The 17,733-nt window shown below is 45.4% G+C and overlaps 1 protein-coding gene and 1 long non-coding RNA gene across 5 annotated transcripts in view; one reads left to right on the top strand and one right to left on the bottom strand.

The window, feature by feature from the left end:
• Positions 1–8,429: 8,429 nt before the first annotated feature.
• LOC142576633 (uncharacterized) lies at positions 8,430–14,353 on the top strand. Its single transcript, XR_012826903.1, has 2 exons — positions 8,430–8,620; positions 13,191–14,353. It is a non-coding gene; the product is annotated as an uncharacterized LOC142576633 (long non-coding RNA).
• Positions 14,354–15,704: 1,351 nt separating this feature from the next.
• LOC142576632 (protein RER1) overlaps positions 15,705–17,733 on the bottom strand; it is a 57,585-nt gene continuing 55,556 nt past the window's right edge. For 2 of the 4 annotated variants that reach the window (XM_075686840.1, XM_075686842.1), the window contains exon 7: positions 15,705–15,863. In XM_075686840.1, coding sequence (XP_075542955.1) covers positions 15,848–15,863 — 16 coding nt within the window. In that variant the 3' untranslated portion in view covers positions 15,705–15,847. Of the gene's footprint in view, positions 15,867–17,733 lie in introns of all 4 variants that reach the window. The other 2 variants (XM_075686839.1, XM_075686841.1) reach the window with 1 other exon arrangement.

Raw genomic sequence — 17,733 nt, forward strand, 5'->3', positions numbered from 1 at the left:
TCAGGAAAGGAAACGCAAGCAAGGCAGATGAAGATTATTGTTGTGGGACAAATATACACCCCAAAGGGTGCAACCGTTTTAAGAGTGAACGATAATCGTCATCTGCCTTGATGCGTTTCCTTTCTTGAAAACGCCGCGCCCGCTACTTTCCTGTCGGGAATGCTATGTCATGTTGATGACGCGCATGCCGTTCGTTACTAGAAAGTACCGGGCTCGCAGCGTTAAAGAAAGGAAACGTATCAAGGCAGATGACGATTATTGCTGTGTGTCAGATATACACCCCAAAGGGTGCAAACGTTTTTTAGAGTGTACTTTCCTGTCGGGAATGGTATGTCATACCGATAACGCCCATGCCGTTCGTTACTGAGTAGTACCGGGCACGCAGTGTTAAAGAAAGGAAATGAGGAAAAGACAGATGACGAGGAAAAGACAACGAACGGCACGCGCGTTATGAGCATGGCATACACTCTACACTAAAAACAGTTGCACCCTTTGGGGTGTATATTTGTCCCACAACAATAATCGTCATCTGTCTTGCCCGCGTTTCCTTTCTTTAACGCTGCGAGCCCGGTACTTCCCGGTCACGAACGGCACGCGCGTTATCAGTGTGACGCAGCATTTTCGACAGGAAAGTAGCGAGCGCCGAGTTTTCAAGAAGGGAAACGCAAGCTATAGGCAGATGACGATTATTGTTGTGGGACAAATATACACCCCAAAGGGTGCAACCTTTTTAAGTGGGCTTAGAAAAATTTACACCCTTTGGGGCGTATCTTGTCCCACAACGATAATCGTCATCTGTCTTGCCCGCGTTTTCTTTCTTTATAACGCTGCGAGCTCGGTACTTCCCAGTCACGAACGGCATGCGCGTTATCAGTGTGATGCAGCATTCTCGACAGGAAAGTAGCCAGAGCCGAGTTTTCAAGAAAGGAAACGCATCAAGGCAGATGACGATTATCGTTGTGTGCCAGATATACACCCCAAAGTGTGCAAAATTTTTTTAGGGTGTATAGCCGAAAGCGACTGGAAAGCCAGTACGTCATTGCCGCCATGTATTTTGAGACGTAGGTTTGTATATTATGTAGCAATAAAATAAACATGACTGCCTTGACGTATTTCCGGCCTTTCGGCATTCCCAGTACATGCAAGCATGGCCTTCTAGATCGGCGCAAGCTAATCGGAGACTCCATCGCTGGCACCCGATCCTATATGCCTCACGTGCCTCTGAGCTCCGCGAACTGTCCGAATTAACCGAAGTAACCCAAGTATGTCCGAATTAACGGGAGTGCCGTGCCATAGGGTTATGTACATGTTTGACGGGACCAGACGGCGCGTCCGAATTAACTGGGGCCGAATTAACAAGGTTTTACTGTATTATATAAAACAAACAGGTATAATGAAGGCTGTCATATTCACAGATTCATTAAGCGTTGTTAGTGGAATATCTGGTCTACGAAACACAAAAACTCTATCCTTATAATGAAGTCTACAACCTTCTATGCTCAGCATACATGTCGAACCAAATAATTGTTCTTTGCTGGGTGCCTGGCCATAGAGGCCTAGAGGGCAACGTAGCTGCTGACGAAAGGACTAGGTAGATCTGTAGCAAACATCAATATACCTGCACCGTACACAGATCTTAAGCCATTTTTACGGTATAAACTACGGAAATATTGGCAGAGGAAATGGGACACTCGGGTATCCAACAAACTGCACTTAAACCAAAAATGGGGAACTGGATCTCTGAGAATTCAACAAGACACCAGGAAGTACTGCTCTGTCGATTAAGAATTGGGCACACCTGTAGCACTCACTCGTATATTCTAACGGGAACTAACTTACCGACATGCACTAGCTGTAGCATTAGACTTACAGTCCTTCATGTTCTCGTTCAGTGCCCATTATTAGAAGGAGAGAAAAAAGTTATTCCCTTCCTCATACCGTCATAATATACCATTGTACCCAGCCTTCTTTTTAGGCAATGACCCTCCATTAAATTTTAAATCAGTACTCAAATCCTAAGAAACAAATACAATAGAAATCATTTGGCCAGGCTATTTGTAGCACAGCCTCTGCTTAGAGGCTGTAGCTGCAATGCAGTCACTTACAGAGCACATGCCTCACAGCCCTTGCGCTGAAGGGCAATAGAAATCATTTGGCCAGGCTATTTGTAGCACAGCCTCTGCTTAGAGGCTGTAGCTGCAATGCAGTCACTTACAGAGCACATGCCTCACAGCCCTTGCACTGAAGGGCTCTGCAGAGGCACTATGCTGCTATAAATTAACCCGTTTTAGTATCTAATCCTTCGCAATGTACTTTTATAACCATATAGCACTCACTTTTAATTGACATTATTTTAATAGGCACATATTTTAAACCGTTTACAGCGAATATTTCAGGCCAATATACGGCCACTCGATTTCCACTGTATTCAACTATTCTCATTGCCATTCATCACCAAGTGCCATGGCGCTCTCTGGCCATTTCTGGCCCTTTCACCAAAAAACAATGTCCATCAATCAATCAACTGTATTATCACGCGAGGCGGCCCGTTTCGGAGGATGATTGAATGCAGCAAAAAATGAGAAACCTGGCTGCAGTGGTGGAGGGCTGCCGTCTCGCCATGCCGCGTCGGGTAGTCGGTACACACAATTATCCGCCTTGCGTAATGGGGGGGGGGGGGGGGGGGGAGTTACTGGCTGCAGATGACCGACTGCAGCTGAGGTATGTCGCTTGTGGCTCTGACACTGTGTACAAATGGCAACATAGCTGTCAATTATTTTGCGCATTTGAGGCCAGTAGAATTGTTCTTTGCTGCGACTAGGTTCGCGCGGTCCCTAAGTGACCAGAGGTCGCGTCATCGTGCCTAACGCGCAAAACACATGTGTAACGAGACTCCAGAACCACCAGCAGGAAGCGGGTGCCCATGGGTGCCCACGGATGGGTCACGAAGATTGACTAGCCAGACAGAGAATGGTGATCTGTGACGATGGTGAACGGGCGACCATAGACGTACGAGCGAAACAGCTGCACGGCAAATGCTACCACTAGGCATTCCGTTCCGTCGCAGTGTAGTTCCGTTCAGGCTTGCTTAAAGAATGGCTTGCGTACGCTACGACATGTTCATTATTGCTAGAGCAATGAACAATAAAGGCACCGATGCCGACGCTATTTGCGTCTGCGTGAATATCTGTTAGGGACGAAGGATCGAAGTGCGGGAGTATTGGCTGTGAAGTTAACAAAAACTTCAGCTGGCAAAAAGCGGCTTCACTCTCAGGGGTCTACTGAAAGGGAGAGTCCTTACGCAGAAGATTCGTCAGAGGGTGGGCGACATCTGCGAAACTAAGCATGAAACGCCGGACATATGAGCAGAGCCCTACAAAGCTACGAAGCTGTTTGATAGATTTAAGTTGCTCGAATAATTCAACGGCTGCTGTCTTCTGTGGATCGGTCTAATGCCATCTTTATCGACAGATGTCCTAACACGACTGTTTCGCGCTCGCCAATATGGCATTTTACTGAATTCAGCTCAAGACCAGCCTTTTCGATACAGTCGAGTACACCAGCAGGACGGTCGAGTGTTGTGCTCCTGAAATGTGCGTCCAAAAATTAGGAGATCATCAAGGTAGCACAAACAAATCTGCCATTTCAAACCACGCAGAATAGTGTCCATGAATCTTTCGAATGTCGCCGGTGCATTGCACAGTCCGAACGGCATGACGTTGGATTCGCACAACCCATCAATCGTAATGAATGCCGTCTTTTCCTTGTCAGTTGGGTGCACTGGGATTTGCCAAAAACCGGCTCTCAGATCCACGGAGGAAAAGGAAGCGGAATGCAGACAGTCGATGGCGTCATCAATACGGGGCAGCGGATAGACATCTTTCTTAGTAACGGAATTCAGTGGGCGATAATCAACGCGAAATCTCCGCATATCTTGTCATTCCATCATTCTTGTTAACAAGAACGACGGGAGAGGCCCAGGAAGTTGCCAATTCTTGAATTACTCCCTTTCCTAGCATCTCTTGCACTTGCTCGTGGATGATGTACGTTGTGCTCTGATGGTGCCACTCTGTAAGGTTTCTAATATGGGATGTGCCGAAGTGGTGTTGACCTGATGACATGTTCAAGACGCTGGAATTAAATGCATTTTGCTGCTTTTTGAAAAGTCCAACACTTTTGAATGCTTGGAGAGAACGCCCAGGAGTGTATGACATTCGCTCGTGCTGATCGTTGGCAGAAGTTGTGAAGCTTCTGAGCCTGGAAAACCTAGATCTCCATTCTTGCCTGTAACATCTACAAGTGCAACCAGTCGTAGAAGATTTGGATTTGAGTACAGCAATCTGATGCCACGAGGCAACACTGGAGGCGCTCCATTGAGCTGTTAATTGTCCACACACTTGCTCGACCTTCAACTACAGACACCACGCATTGGGGGAACTAAAATGTTCTTTTTCACACAGGTCAAATGAATCGGCTCCAGCGTGGCATCGAACATGACAAGGTCGTTATTAAAACAGGTTACTGAAAATGCAGGAACGACTGCCCTCGGAGACAACGAAGACGCATTAATCGAGAAATGAATTCTCCTAGAGCGCAGCTCCGTGGATAACTATGGATGGAAACTACCGTGGATAGAAAGGTGCCCATTTCTACAGTTAACAGTTTCCCCACACTCCCGCAGAAAATCGATTCCCAAAATAATGTATGTGCAGATCATGTAATAACCGTGAATTCTGAGGGAAACACTTTGCCGCAAAAAACACGTCCACAGTACAAACTCCCACAGGACAGCGCATCAGTGCTCAAACCACGGAATGTCGCACCACTGCTTAGGCAAAACATAATTTTCAATCCAAGAAGGTTCTTGAAATTGACACTCATCACAGAAATTGTCGCGCCTGTTTTCACAAGTGCCATGGTAGGTATGCCATCAACAAGTACATGAACTTTGTTCTTCAGTATAAACACTGACGGTGGTATATCTGTCGATAGTGCCCTGGTATCTTGCAGCCTCAACCCCATTGATTGCACTGACTAGTATTCCGGCGGCGGTAACTGCGTGCTTTGTCGCGGCGACGGGGTTCGTGGAATACGTGGAGCTGGTGGCGGCGTTAAGCTCTGACCAGAGGCCGGCGAGGGAGGAGTAGCGTAAACCGGTGCATGGAGAACGGGCAGTCCAAAGGCTGGGAAGACATGAGCCAGGCCTCTCTCTGGTATGAAAGGCGGTAGTTGCAATATCGCGAGATGTGACCCAGGACGGCACAGCTGTAGCACACCGAAAGAGGTCAAGACATCAGCAGCAGCTCGGAGTAATCTGCAGGCCTCTCAGAAGGCACTGAATAGCAATATCGTTCTTCATGGGGATAGTAGTCAGCCGACATTCATTGAGGAAAACGATGCGAGCGAAAACGCCACTCGTAATTGGAGGGCGGCCGATACGAGCACCCAGATCGCAGTTTCTCTTTAAAATTCTGCAGCATTAAATGATGGCTGCCATGGGGCCGGAGCACCCGGCATCCACGCACGTTCTGTTCCTCTCGAATAGCAGTCCTGAAAGCCACTGGGGCAGTGAGAAAGTTGCTGCCATCGAAGCAATTCTTCTCTTACAATCTGCCGCATTGTCAACGAGGCGACATTGTACGTGTCAACACTAGCCACTGTTGGGACGTCCAACAGATGGCCGAATTTCGGAGCTATCCATCGCATCTTCAGCGCTTCAAACGTGCGACAGTGCTGCATCACATCGAACAAGGAATTCAGGTTCTCTTTGCCAATCAGGAAATTGTACACGTCTTCGGCTGGCCCCTTAAGTATGTGTCCAACCTTGTCCTCTTCAGACATCCTGGGATTCATTATCTTGCACAACTTCAAAATTTCTTCTATATATGTGGCACATGTCTCCCCTGAAAGCTGTGCCCTCTGAGCCAATGTCAGCTCCGCTCGCTTCTTCCTCGCGTTAGAATTGCCAAAGCAATTTTGCACTTCCTCAACGAAACAATCACCAAGTTGTGAAGTCTTCCCCATGTCCTCGTGGTTTTCATACACGAGAGCAGTGTTAGCAAAAATACATGACTGAGCTGTGCTGCCGAGTCCCAGCCGTTGTTTCTGCTCAACCGCTTATAGTTTTTGAGCCACTCATTGACGTCTTTTCCTGAGGTTCTGCCCTAGTTCGGTGGCACTCGGTAGTATATGGCAAGGAACCTGTAGGAGTGGCCCCCCACGCATCAGTGGTCTGTACTTGAGACATCTCGATCGGCGAAGGTGGCGGCTACGGTGAAGTCCAGGGCGTAGAGCTTCTGTCGTTGGGTTAGTCTCACCCCGCACATTCCATCAATCTGTTACGGTCTCCGGAGAGGGTTAAGGTTTTTTTTTAAATGATCACCAAGACACAAAGACCGTGGAAATCGTAGGACAGGATAGGATTTCATTCTACGATGGCGTGCACCCACTGCGGGGGAACGGCCAAGATTTAAATGACATTAGGAATATGCTATTACGAAAATTGGTAAAACTGTCAGGTGGAAACGGTTAAAAGAATGTTTGATGAATTTAAGAGAATCGCCTTGAAACAACTATGAATTCCTCCATGGCTGAGCAAACATCCCTGTGGTAGTTTCCAAGAGAGGAGGCTCCAGATAAAGAATACTTAAAACGGAAAAATTTAAACCAAGTTGCCTGAACGTTGGGTCTAGAATGTTTTTCTTTAAAGAAGAAAAACGGTGGCAGAATAAGAAAAAAAAGAAAAGATTTATGGTCTTATCTTCTGCACAGAATAGGCAACAGAGAGGAGGGTGCCAGACCAGCCCTGTGACGATAAAAGTTTAATATTGGTGTTCGACAGCGTAATTGGGTAAAAATTACTACAGTTTTCTGGCGGAAATGATTCTTTTTTGCCTTGGGAATAGGAGGAGGTGCCGTTATTCCTAAAAATTTGATTAGCAGGGTTCAAAAAGTCTTGAGCAATTGCATATCTCCTGAATCTAGCTGTAGTTAGGTAAGCCAATGTAGGAAGTAATGATAGTACAGAGCCATTGAGGGCTGCTCTTCCGAGGCTGTCAGCCATTTCGTTCACGTACAATCCCTTATGACCATGCACGCACCCAAAGTAATCTAATTAAATTTATGTGGGCAGACACTAGAAAATGAAGTGCAAGTAAAAGGTTTGTAGCATTTGTTGTGAGCGATGTACATAAAGGTAAAGAATCCGTTATTACGACTACCGTCGATATTGATGAATTTAGTTTATGTAAGGCTAGCACTAGCTGCTATAAGTTCAGCCAGAAATACAGATAAGTAGTCCGGAATTCTGATTGAATATGAGCAAGAGCGAAAATACCAATTCCAGATTTTCTCCACATTGCGAGGCACCTGTTCCAATGACTATATCTATATCTAAATGTAATAGACGGTCTCATGAGAAGTTTTGCACTGTTTGGGTAGATGCCATCATAGATGATTTGTAGACGCTCTGGCAAACCACGAACAGATGGCACCTCCCAAGTATGTACACAATTAAGTGATTAATCAGTGTGTACAAAGACCACCTGTGGTGTATGAAACTGAAGCCAGTGTACTCTGAAGAATAATGCAGGCTGGGAAATGAATGTTTTCCAATCTTCTAATAGGGGTTTCGTACATATTTAAGAAATTTTGCACCGTCAGCAAACGAAATATGCACAATATTGAAGGCAACCCGACTTCTTGATCTAATACGTTATTAGCAACAAATTTCGATAATCCGCAGCAATATCGCAGGGCTTCCCGCTCAAGCAGAACAAGGGGGCGTAATTTATAAGCTGGTGCACCAGAAAATAGTACACATTCAAATTATAAAATGGGCCGCATATAATTTTTATAGATTATTAACGGGTTTCTCCGCACCTCCAACCGACTGTTGCATGCTCTCACTCCTTCCTCAACTATATGGTCAACATGGCCAAGCCAATTGAGGGAATCATCCTAGACTATACCTAAGTACTTCACCGACTCCACTTGAGGTATAGTCTCGAGATGGTAGGATAGCGATATGTTAACGGGATTATTAAGAAGAAAAACCAATATCGAGCAGTTTCTCACGTTAAGTGAAAGGAGACTCTTGTTTAATCAGGTTTCTGTGGCATAGCGGTAGGTTTGTACGATAATACAGGGTGTCCCACGTAACTTGAGCCAAAAATTTAAAAATGAAAGGCGAGTCGGAAGCGAATTGAATCTAATGCATACTGTTCGCACTTGCCTAAAGTACCTCAGACAATTCTTTTTCCCACATAACTCACTAAATATTTAAGTTTAATTACCCAACTGTTTAATTATGGGCTCAGGCTCAGGACCTCAAGTATGATATGCAGATTTGTAGAGCACCTTCAGAAACCACTGATCAAGTTGTTTCCCATACGATACGTCTCATGTAGTCCCTGTTTCCGGGTTGCAAAGAAGGCCCGCGAAATAAGAAAAAAAAGCCACGTGACGGAGCGTTGACGCAGTGGTACTGTGCTGCTCTCAAGCGTGCGTTCGGTGAAAAAGGTCGGCTGCATTGTGACTGGCAACGAGGAAGCGGCAGGGTGTTCTTTATCTCCTCGGCAGCGCTCGGCCAGCAGCATGCATTTTCGCTGTCATCCGACAGGTGGGTGATCAACTTCCACCACAGAGTCGGCATCTTGGGAGCTACAATCACTTTGATCGTGCTCTTCCCCACATGTGCAACAATGCTGACTTGACCTGCACCCTGCACTACTATAGCCATATGGCCAGCAATCGCAACATTGTAGCAGACGCGATCTTGGAGGTTCAACTCTGAACCCACCTTTAGTTCTGATGTACAGGAAGTTTCCACAAATGTTGTAATTACCAATTCTATTAGGACCTTCTTACCTACCACTTGATTGCATCGATAAACAGCACTTGCTCCAGTCCCAGACAATCTCTCTAAATGTTTCCGACGGAGATAGATTAGCATCGCATCTCTGACTATTCCTGTAGTGCATGCGAGGTGAGCAGATGAAGGCACTCACCGGCAGTGACGCGAATGATGAACACTTAAAGGGCCCCTGAAATGCTTCGGTCAAATTTTGTAGACGTGTAGGGTACAGCTAAAGTTAATCATTTGCACCACAATTTTTGTGAAATGTCTCATATTAAGAGAGCTACAGACGAATGCAAGTGACCCTCCTCAATAGTCATGCATTCTCTCCTCAACTCGTTCGCCAAGTGATCGGGGCTAAGCGCCGCCTTCACTGGCTCTGCGTCATGATGGCATGTCGTGCCGTCGACTTCCTGTTCTCCAGGAGCGCGTGCGCGCGCGAAGCCTCTCCAAACTCACTGCGAGCTGCTTGGCAGTGGACACCAAGCGAGAGCTGTCGAAGCAGCGTGTGTTGCGAGTATTCTGTCGCTGAGTATATGCTGAACTTGTCTGGTATTCCGGTAACCACAGGTGAGCTGGTTGTTTCAACGGATGGCTGGAGGCATAAACTCAAGCTTATGAAGGAATTTTAGTGTACTCTTTAGCAGATAAATGTGAGCGGCCTGATCGCTCTGCACGGTTCAGCCACCCATTGGCACAGAGCTTAAAGAGGCCCTGAAATGATTTTTTATAAACATACTGAGTCATTAGAGTATGTCCTTCTGATCATTAATTGACACGTCTAAGTGCTCCACGTAAAGCGTGTAATATATTATAAGGTTTTAAAAATGTGCATCATTGCTGATCACAGCACACTGCTCGGTGGAATTTTCAGCCACCCCTACCTATATGACGTAAATCAACCAATTGACGTCAATAGGGTGAGCTATCTGATTGGCTGCCCAGGCAATCGATAATTTTTCCACTTTTATGGTCAACAAATTATGTTCGTAATAGTTGAAATGTTAGTTAATTTGTTCCTATAAATAGAATGTAACAGAAAGAGAATGCACAAGAACAATTTCTCACTACACTTAAGCACTTCCGGCACACAGCAAGCGTTGTTTGCTTGTGTTACAACGTGCTCCATTTTGACGAGAGTTCCGCGGTCAGAGTCGGTCTGTCCATTCGAGAGCACTATGATTAGATTTTGTTGCATTGTAGACAGCAAACGTAGCGACTGGCAATATGTCAAACTGCGACATCATGTCCCCCTGCAAAGCAGCAGATGAGCGGACTGACTGTAGCGCATCTGACTCGCTATCCGATCAGCGCCAGAATTTGTGCATTTGCGGCCGTCCCGTTACACCGGAGGATTACTACCACAATAGCGTTTCGCGAGTCCATTATTAGGGTAAGCACAAGACCGTGTCGTTTCACGAGATGGGCAGAAGCGCTCATGTGAATGGTCTGCACGGTGTAGCCACCTGGTGGCACAGAGCTTAACCACACACAGTAGCAGTAACGAAATGTATTCTTGGCTGCTCGTGTAAATTTTTCGCAGGAGTGTTATTGTTAACATATTGTTTTTGTAAATGTTTAAATGTTTTACACTTTGTTAGAGAAATATTAGTCGCAGACTGGGACTAATATTTCTTCAATTGCAAGGTATGGGTTTTCTTGTAGCAAATGCTACAATTGGGTGGATGTCTCCTTTTCCCTTAATTACTTCACCCTGCGGGTTTCCGCAGAACTATTACTTCAAAGGAATACGGGCTGTTGCTGAAGTTCGACACAGTTCAATACACTGTACGCTCGTAAACGCAGATGCTTGCTCCCACATTTGGCTACGTAAGCACGTCATAGAATCTCGCCCTTGAATGCTGGCATCGAATACTGGCATTGTTGTGCTTGTTTCTTGACCTGCTAGAACAAGCGCGTGAACCACACCATGCACTGTGCTAATGCGTCCGGACCCACAAGCTCATACTCGAAGATCGATTTACATATTTAGGCAAAGCTCACACCTACCCCACCAAGTTCACTATATTGCACGTTCACACAAAACATTCAGTGAAACAATGAATGGTAGTTTGCTTGTCGAAGCGGAACCACACGCGATAAAATAAAGATGCCTTTGCACAGCAACACCGGGCAGAACACATCGTCTGCTGAAGAGCAACCACAAATGTGGCAACCTGTGCCGAGGCATCGCAGCGTCGCGTTGCGACCGAGCTTCAGTGTATACACCCTATCCCCTCCATTCCACAATAATAAGGAAATTGAATCAATTGATCAATACGTCTTATCACGCGAAGATATTCAAACCAGAGAAATATATATCACTCAAAGCTCCACTCTGAAAATTGGATTAGGATTAAGTATATCGGTAATATCATTGAGCCTCGACCCTAGGCTATGTCCACAAAGACGTTTGTTGCGCAGTGTTCGATTTTATTGCGATAGCAGTTATATGGACACTCCAAGCGGATTTCTGCCATCGCCGTCATATTCTGTATAAAGTTCAAACACGATGACATCGCTGCTGCACGCTGTTCGGTTATCGAGAAATCCACAGAGTACAATAAGCCTCTCTATATGGCTTTCATAGATTATGAAAAAGCATTTTATTTAGTAGAGATACCAGCAGTCATAGAGGCATTATGTAATCAAGGAGTACAGAACACTTACGTAAATACCTTGGAAAATATCTAGAGGTTCCACAGCTACCTTAATCCTACACAAGAAAAGCAGGAGGATACCTATAAAGAAAGGGGTAAGACAGGGAGACACAACCTATCCAATGTTATTCACTGTCTGCTTGGAAGAAGTATTCAAGCTATTAATCTGGGAAGGCTTAGAAGTAAGAATCGACGGTAAATATCTCAGCAACCTTCGATTTGCCGAGGACATTGTTCTATTCAGCAACAATGCAGACGAGTTACAACAAATGATTGAGAACCTAAACGGAGAGAAGAGAGTGCAAGAGTGGGGTTGAAGATTAATATGCAGAAGACAAAAATAATAATGACTAGCCTGGAAAGGGAACAAGAGTTCAGGATAGCCAGTCAGCCTCTAGAGTCTGTGAAGGAGTACATTTACTTAGGTCAACTAATCACAGGGAACCCTGATCATGAGAAGGAAATTTATAGAAGAATAAAAATGGGTTGGATCGCATATGGCAGACATTGTCAGTGCCTCATTGGAAGCTTACCATTATGACTAAAAAGGTGTACAATCAGTGCATTTTAGCAGTGCTGACATATGGGGCAGAGACTTGGAGACTGACAAAGAAGCTTGAGATAAAGGTAAGGACCACGCAAAGAATGATGGAACGATGATTGCTAGGCATAACGTTAAGAGAATAAGTGAGCGGTTTGGATCAGGGAGCAAACAGGTATAGACGATATTTTGATTGACATCAAGAGAAAAAAACAGAGCTGGGCAGGTCATGGAATGCGCTGGTTAGATAACCGTTGGACCATTGGGGTTACAGATTGGGTTCCAAGAGAAGGGAAATGCAGTCCAGGACGGCAGAAGACTAGGTGGAGTGATGAAATTAGGAAATCCGCGGGTGCTAGTTGGAATCGGTTGGCGCAGGACAGGGGTAATTCGAGATCGCAGGGAGAGGCCTTCATCCTGCAGTGGACATAAAACAGGCTGCTGCTGCTGATGGTGAGAAAAGCATTCCCAGATGTACCAAGGGTTACCTATCACCGCAACAGGAACTTTAAAGAAATGTTAATGTACGCAAAAGTCAGCCATCATTCCCCCGTAATAAAAACATGTCTGTCCCAGGTGCAAAACCTGCAGGCACCTTCAAAATGACGTTAAAATTAAAAGTACCGCAAATAGTTATACACACGAAGTCAAATCTAGCTTTATTTGTACAAGTTTGGATGTGATTTATATGCTTCAATGTTCCTTCTGTAAGAAACACTATATCGGTAAAACGGGACAATCAATGAATGTCACATTTAACGGACATCGCGTGAACACAGCTACAAAGCTTCCCAATGCCATCTCTGAGCATTTCAACCAATCACGTCATAACTTTGATGAACTTAAACTCTACATCTTAGTCAAATTTCCGTTCTGAATGAGAAATAAAATGCAGATAATCATACCTTATCCACAAGTTCAAGACATTGCAACTAATAGGCATAATCGTTTCAAAGGGAGCTTTAGAATCTATTTTCTATGCTAAATTTCAAGCTATAGGCAACACTTAGTTTGGTGTCTTAGTGTTTTTCTTCTTCTTTCCGTTTCTTTTTTTATATATTTATTCCATTTCAGTATTTTTTTTTTTTCCGTGAGCACTGATTTCTGCCGCTTCTTCTATTATCTCTTTCAGAGACACTATGGCCCATGACCACCAGCGAAATGGGTAATAGAGGGCTGCTGTGCATGCTGCTGATATGCCGGCTGACACACGGGCTTTGACACGAGATTGACAGATGGCAGTGTTCCTGGCCTTGTGCACAGCACTCCTTTATTCTCAATTCGACACCCTCGCCGCTAACACACTTTCGCTCGTTGCAGCACCGACCCACCTTATGCCCTCTCCCCTTTAGAAGAACCTCGCCTATAGATACAGCGGTGAAGAAAGCATATGTCGCCTTGAAGAAGACAAAGACAAGTCCACTTGTCAAAACGTTGACTCTTGCTTTCACCTTGTTTTTGTTTTGCTCGTTGTCCTGAATTTCCATCTCCCACCTTCCCAGTGTTTTCCCTTGTACTAGCATAGCGTGATTAGGCAACAATTTAGCAGTGTCTGTTTTTACTGATTGCTTGTGACTGTATTTGTTCTTGATTATATCAATCCTGCTTGGGCCAAGGTGTGGTCTGCAGTGTAATGAAACATGCGTGCACATGTCGCATCACTGTTATCGAGAACGTAACTCACCTGAAGTACCTACTCTATACCAAAACAAACATGTTCTCAGAAAATCATTGTGGCAACAGTAAGTTTCTGCAAGCACTAAAAACTAAGCACCCGTTTGTGACAAAGCAAAGAGAACACTCAAGTCACCCACAGCATTACTATTGCAGCGATGAATAAAGCTAGTTAAAGAGGGCTCCATGGCTTATGAGAAGCAGATGTTAATTACCGAGTATTCAGTAAGGGCAAGGAATATTCATTGCACTTTCTTGTGCTATAGAAGAGTACAGTACCGGGTGACTGAAAGGGCCCCTCATCAGATCTGGCCATATTGAGCTGACAAGCACAGTGAGTACAATGTGCACTAACAATCATGCCTGCTAGGTATTACATCCCTACGCACTGCAGGGAGAGCTGAAATTTCAAACACGAATGCCGTTTGCCCTTTTCTTCGCTGGCATCACGCTCCCAGCCGGAGGGGACGTACGTATATATGCAATGGCCCCTGCGTACACGTTTATGCTGCGACGCTGCTCATAGTGGCCCGTGATCTCAAGAATTATTTCAGGCAATATCTGCTATTTGTGTAATATGTTGCTTCAATAGATGAATTAATATTTAGAGAAATAATAAAACACACAAACCGAATCTCTGAGTCTTTTTGTTTTACTTTGCACCGTAACAAGAGAGATGTACTTCTGTTTCGTCTGCTTGTTCCCTTCATTCAGTCATGCACGCAGATAATGAAGCTGTGCAATTTTCTAACGTGTTCTAGCATGCGATCATGCTCTGTGATCCGATTGTGTCTGCTTCAGTGTTCGTGTAGTACTGACTTATACCGCTTGTCATGTGTTCTCGTGCACATAAAAAAAAAAATCATCTGCTGCGCGAAGAGAGATAAACACTACAGCTTAAGCGCGACACTGTCAGTGGAAGTGCACCATACAGAAAAAAAGCAAGAGAAAAAAAAGGAAAAAAAAAAAAGAAGGCAGGGCCTGTGACGGATGCGTCACAAAATCCTCGAGCTCCGGTATAAAAGAATGCAGGGAAGGAACTTTGCTTGTGGAAGCTAGACGGGGCAAGTGGAGAGCGTGCCTATGTTGGCGGTGACGCTTGCCTCCTGAAACCATCGGTTCGCGGCGCTGGAATATTTTTATCTCCACTATTAATCAACCAATTTGAACAATGTTTGTGGTAGAACACTCCCTAGAAGGCACGTGACAACTTCTCATGTATAACCAAAATTTTCTATGTGGCTTAGTGAGGGGCTCTAAAGGGATACACACTTCTGCTGCACAGCAGCCTCGCAAGAAGGATTGGCGCTACAACTAGAGCCACAGAGGTTAAGCCCCAATGTAACTGGTAAGGTTGGAGGCACAAAGCTCTGCTTGCTCGATTTATTTCCTAACACTGGCTTGGCTAGCGAAGAAGCTGCCTGGCATGGGTAGAATGCACCAATTACTTTTACATGCACTTTAATTTGCTGATGTGTTCTCGCTATACATAATTGGCTAAAGAACCCTATGCTATGCCTCAAGTTCGAGATGTGCAGGACTCCACTATGTGTTGTTGCTACATATGACCAGGAACTGAGATTGCCAGAGCGATATGTTTCATATCACAACAAAGGTCAACTGGCAGGGCAAATATCGATGCCAGCTTTTGTCTGGCACCAGCAGTAGGGGCTGTACTGCACGTGAATGAATTTAAAAGGCAACTGAACCGTAATGAAGCACAGAGCATTATGGGAAAACAAATATTGACTAGTGAAAGGACTGTGGGACGATGTAATGGACCGGCATTTGTGTGTGGAAATGCAGTGTTAAGACACAGTCAAGGCTGGAAGTAAACCAAAGAGCAGTATGTTGGGAGCCCATGGGAAGACCAAGCAGCACAAGGAGACATGGGATGGGCAGGCAGACATGACACGGAGGACAGCAGCAAGGGCACAGACAAAATGTGCACCCTGTCAGGAGATGCAGCAGGACAAAGTGGGAGGGTGCCCCTCCTGTGGCCCACTCCGGTTTATTGACGACACACAACAGGGTGGGCATCCATTGCCGATCGGTCCCGTCTTCGCCGACAGGGATGCAATTCTGGAAAAACAGGTCCCGCAGACGCCAGCCTTGTCACAGCTCCTGGACACTGCTGCACACAAGACACAACATACTCAAGGCAAGGTACAACACAGCATCAGGAAAGTAGTTTGTTGTTACAGGAAAAATTGTTGCAAGCACATGATCTGGATCTGTAGCCAAATTCTAGATGGGATAGCTTTCAGTCTAACGCTCAGAAGAATATTGCTAAACAGAGGCAGCCTAGCATAAGATATTCAAAACACAAAGCTATATATATATATATATATATATAAATAAAATACAAAAGCAAATGTGTAGAAATACAGAAAAACCATACAGAATATGTTGAGCACACAGAAATGCACTGTTGAAGAAATTTGGTGAGGTAGGAGCACCAAGTGATGAGTGGCAGTGTGCCTTTAATGCCGAGTGAAAAGTTTCACAATGTTCTACTTAAGTAGGATTCTAAAACAAGATGCCAGTGTGAGCCTCCCTGCACTGAAAGCACCCCTCAAGCGTCGGAGACTGAAGTTAGCTCTGTTTGCAACATTCACACTGGTGATGAATCACGACTAAGCCTAGTGGGGACAGCAGTACAAACCAGGTTTCAGGGCATGTGGAAAGAAACACGAGTTGTCACATAGAGACAACAGCTGGTACACCACTCATAGTGAGAGCACCATTTAGAACATCTCAAGGACTTCTAAAGGTGGACAGTACTCCCGAAGTGTACGAGAACAAATCAGCATGCATAACCACTGCCAAGAGAGGCTGCACAAGATGCTGATACAATTGAATCTCATTATTTCGAACACGCTTAATTCGAACTTCCAGTTTATTTGAACTGGTGCTGTGGTCAAATTATGTGTATTCCAGTAGGTGAAACGCCTGGTAATTCGAATGTGCAAGCATTTGTGACGGTTAATTCGAACACATTGCGCTCCGACAATGTTCTCAGCAGCACACCAATTCACGCGGCAGCGCCTTCAACCAGCATTGCTCTGACCCCAACATAGAGGAAATGCTTGGAAAGACTCGTCAACGCCGCGTGTGATAAAAAAAAAAAAAAAAGTACTGCGGCGGAAATTTCACCCTTTCTCAAATGGCAAGGTCACTGTTTCTGCATTGTGTCATAATGCCCCAGCCACACTAGCGGCAAAATGCATGCTGTAGGAGGGATCAGTCGTGGGCCGATTTTTCGTGGCTCACCATGGCGGCAAGCGAGCCGAAAGTGGAGGAGATCAATGAAAGTGGCCCCTGCACTGACGTACGCGCAGGAAACTGGTATTATGCTGACCCATCTGACTGCACTATTCGTACTCACGTCGGGTTCAGCTGGACTGCTTCTTTCACACTATCGTCTGCTCGTGTCAGCTCTTACTCATGCTTGTTTTGGTTGGTCTTGTTCGCGCTTGTTTTTTCACAATGACGCATCTAAACCAAGGTGTTCTGATGGAAAGGTTGTTGGAGACAGTGTGCCATATCTGATTCTGTACAAGACACACCCTGAATATAAAGACGGGAAGGCAACACCCAGTACCTCATTCTTCTTGTCTTTTGAATGCGTTGATGCCGCAATGGAAGGGATCACAACAACATGATTACGATCAGCGGCAATGACTTCATCATCTTGATAAGACACGACTTGCGTTAAGAACGCAGGACAAAGAAGGTAAACACAGTGCCGATCTGTTAGCAGAGGAATGAAAAAACATGCGAGCACGCAGAGGGAAGCAGCAGCAGAGGCCCAGTCCTGGCCTCAGCAACTCGGCTGCTTCAGTGGCAGTAGGTGGCAGAGGTAATGACCGCCATCCAGCAAGCTGGTGGAAAAACAAATCCACTTCTCTCCTGCCCTTCCTCGCAACCACAGTCCCCTTGCCCTCCCCTCTCCCTCATCTTCGATGGTGTGGATTTGTGCCACAAGCCCCACCAGCCCA

The sequence above is a fragment of the Dermacentor variabilis genome, chromosome 3, assembly GCF_050947875.1.
Source record: "Dermacentor variabilis isolate Ectoservices chromosome 3, ASM5094787v1, whole genome shotgun sequence".
Taxonomy (NCBI): Eukaryota; Metazoa; Arthropoda; class Arachnida; order Ixodida; family Ixodidae; genus Dermacentor; species Dermacentor variabilis.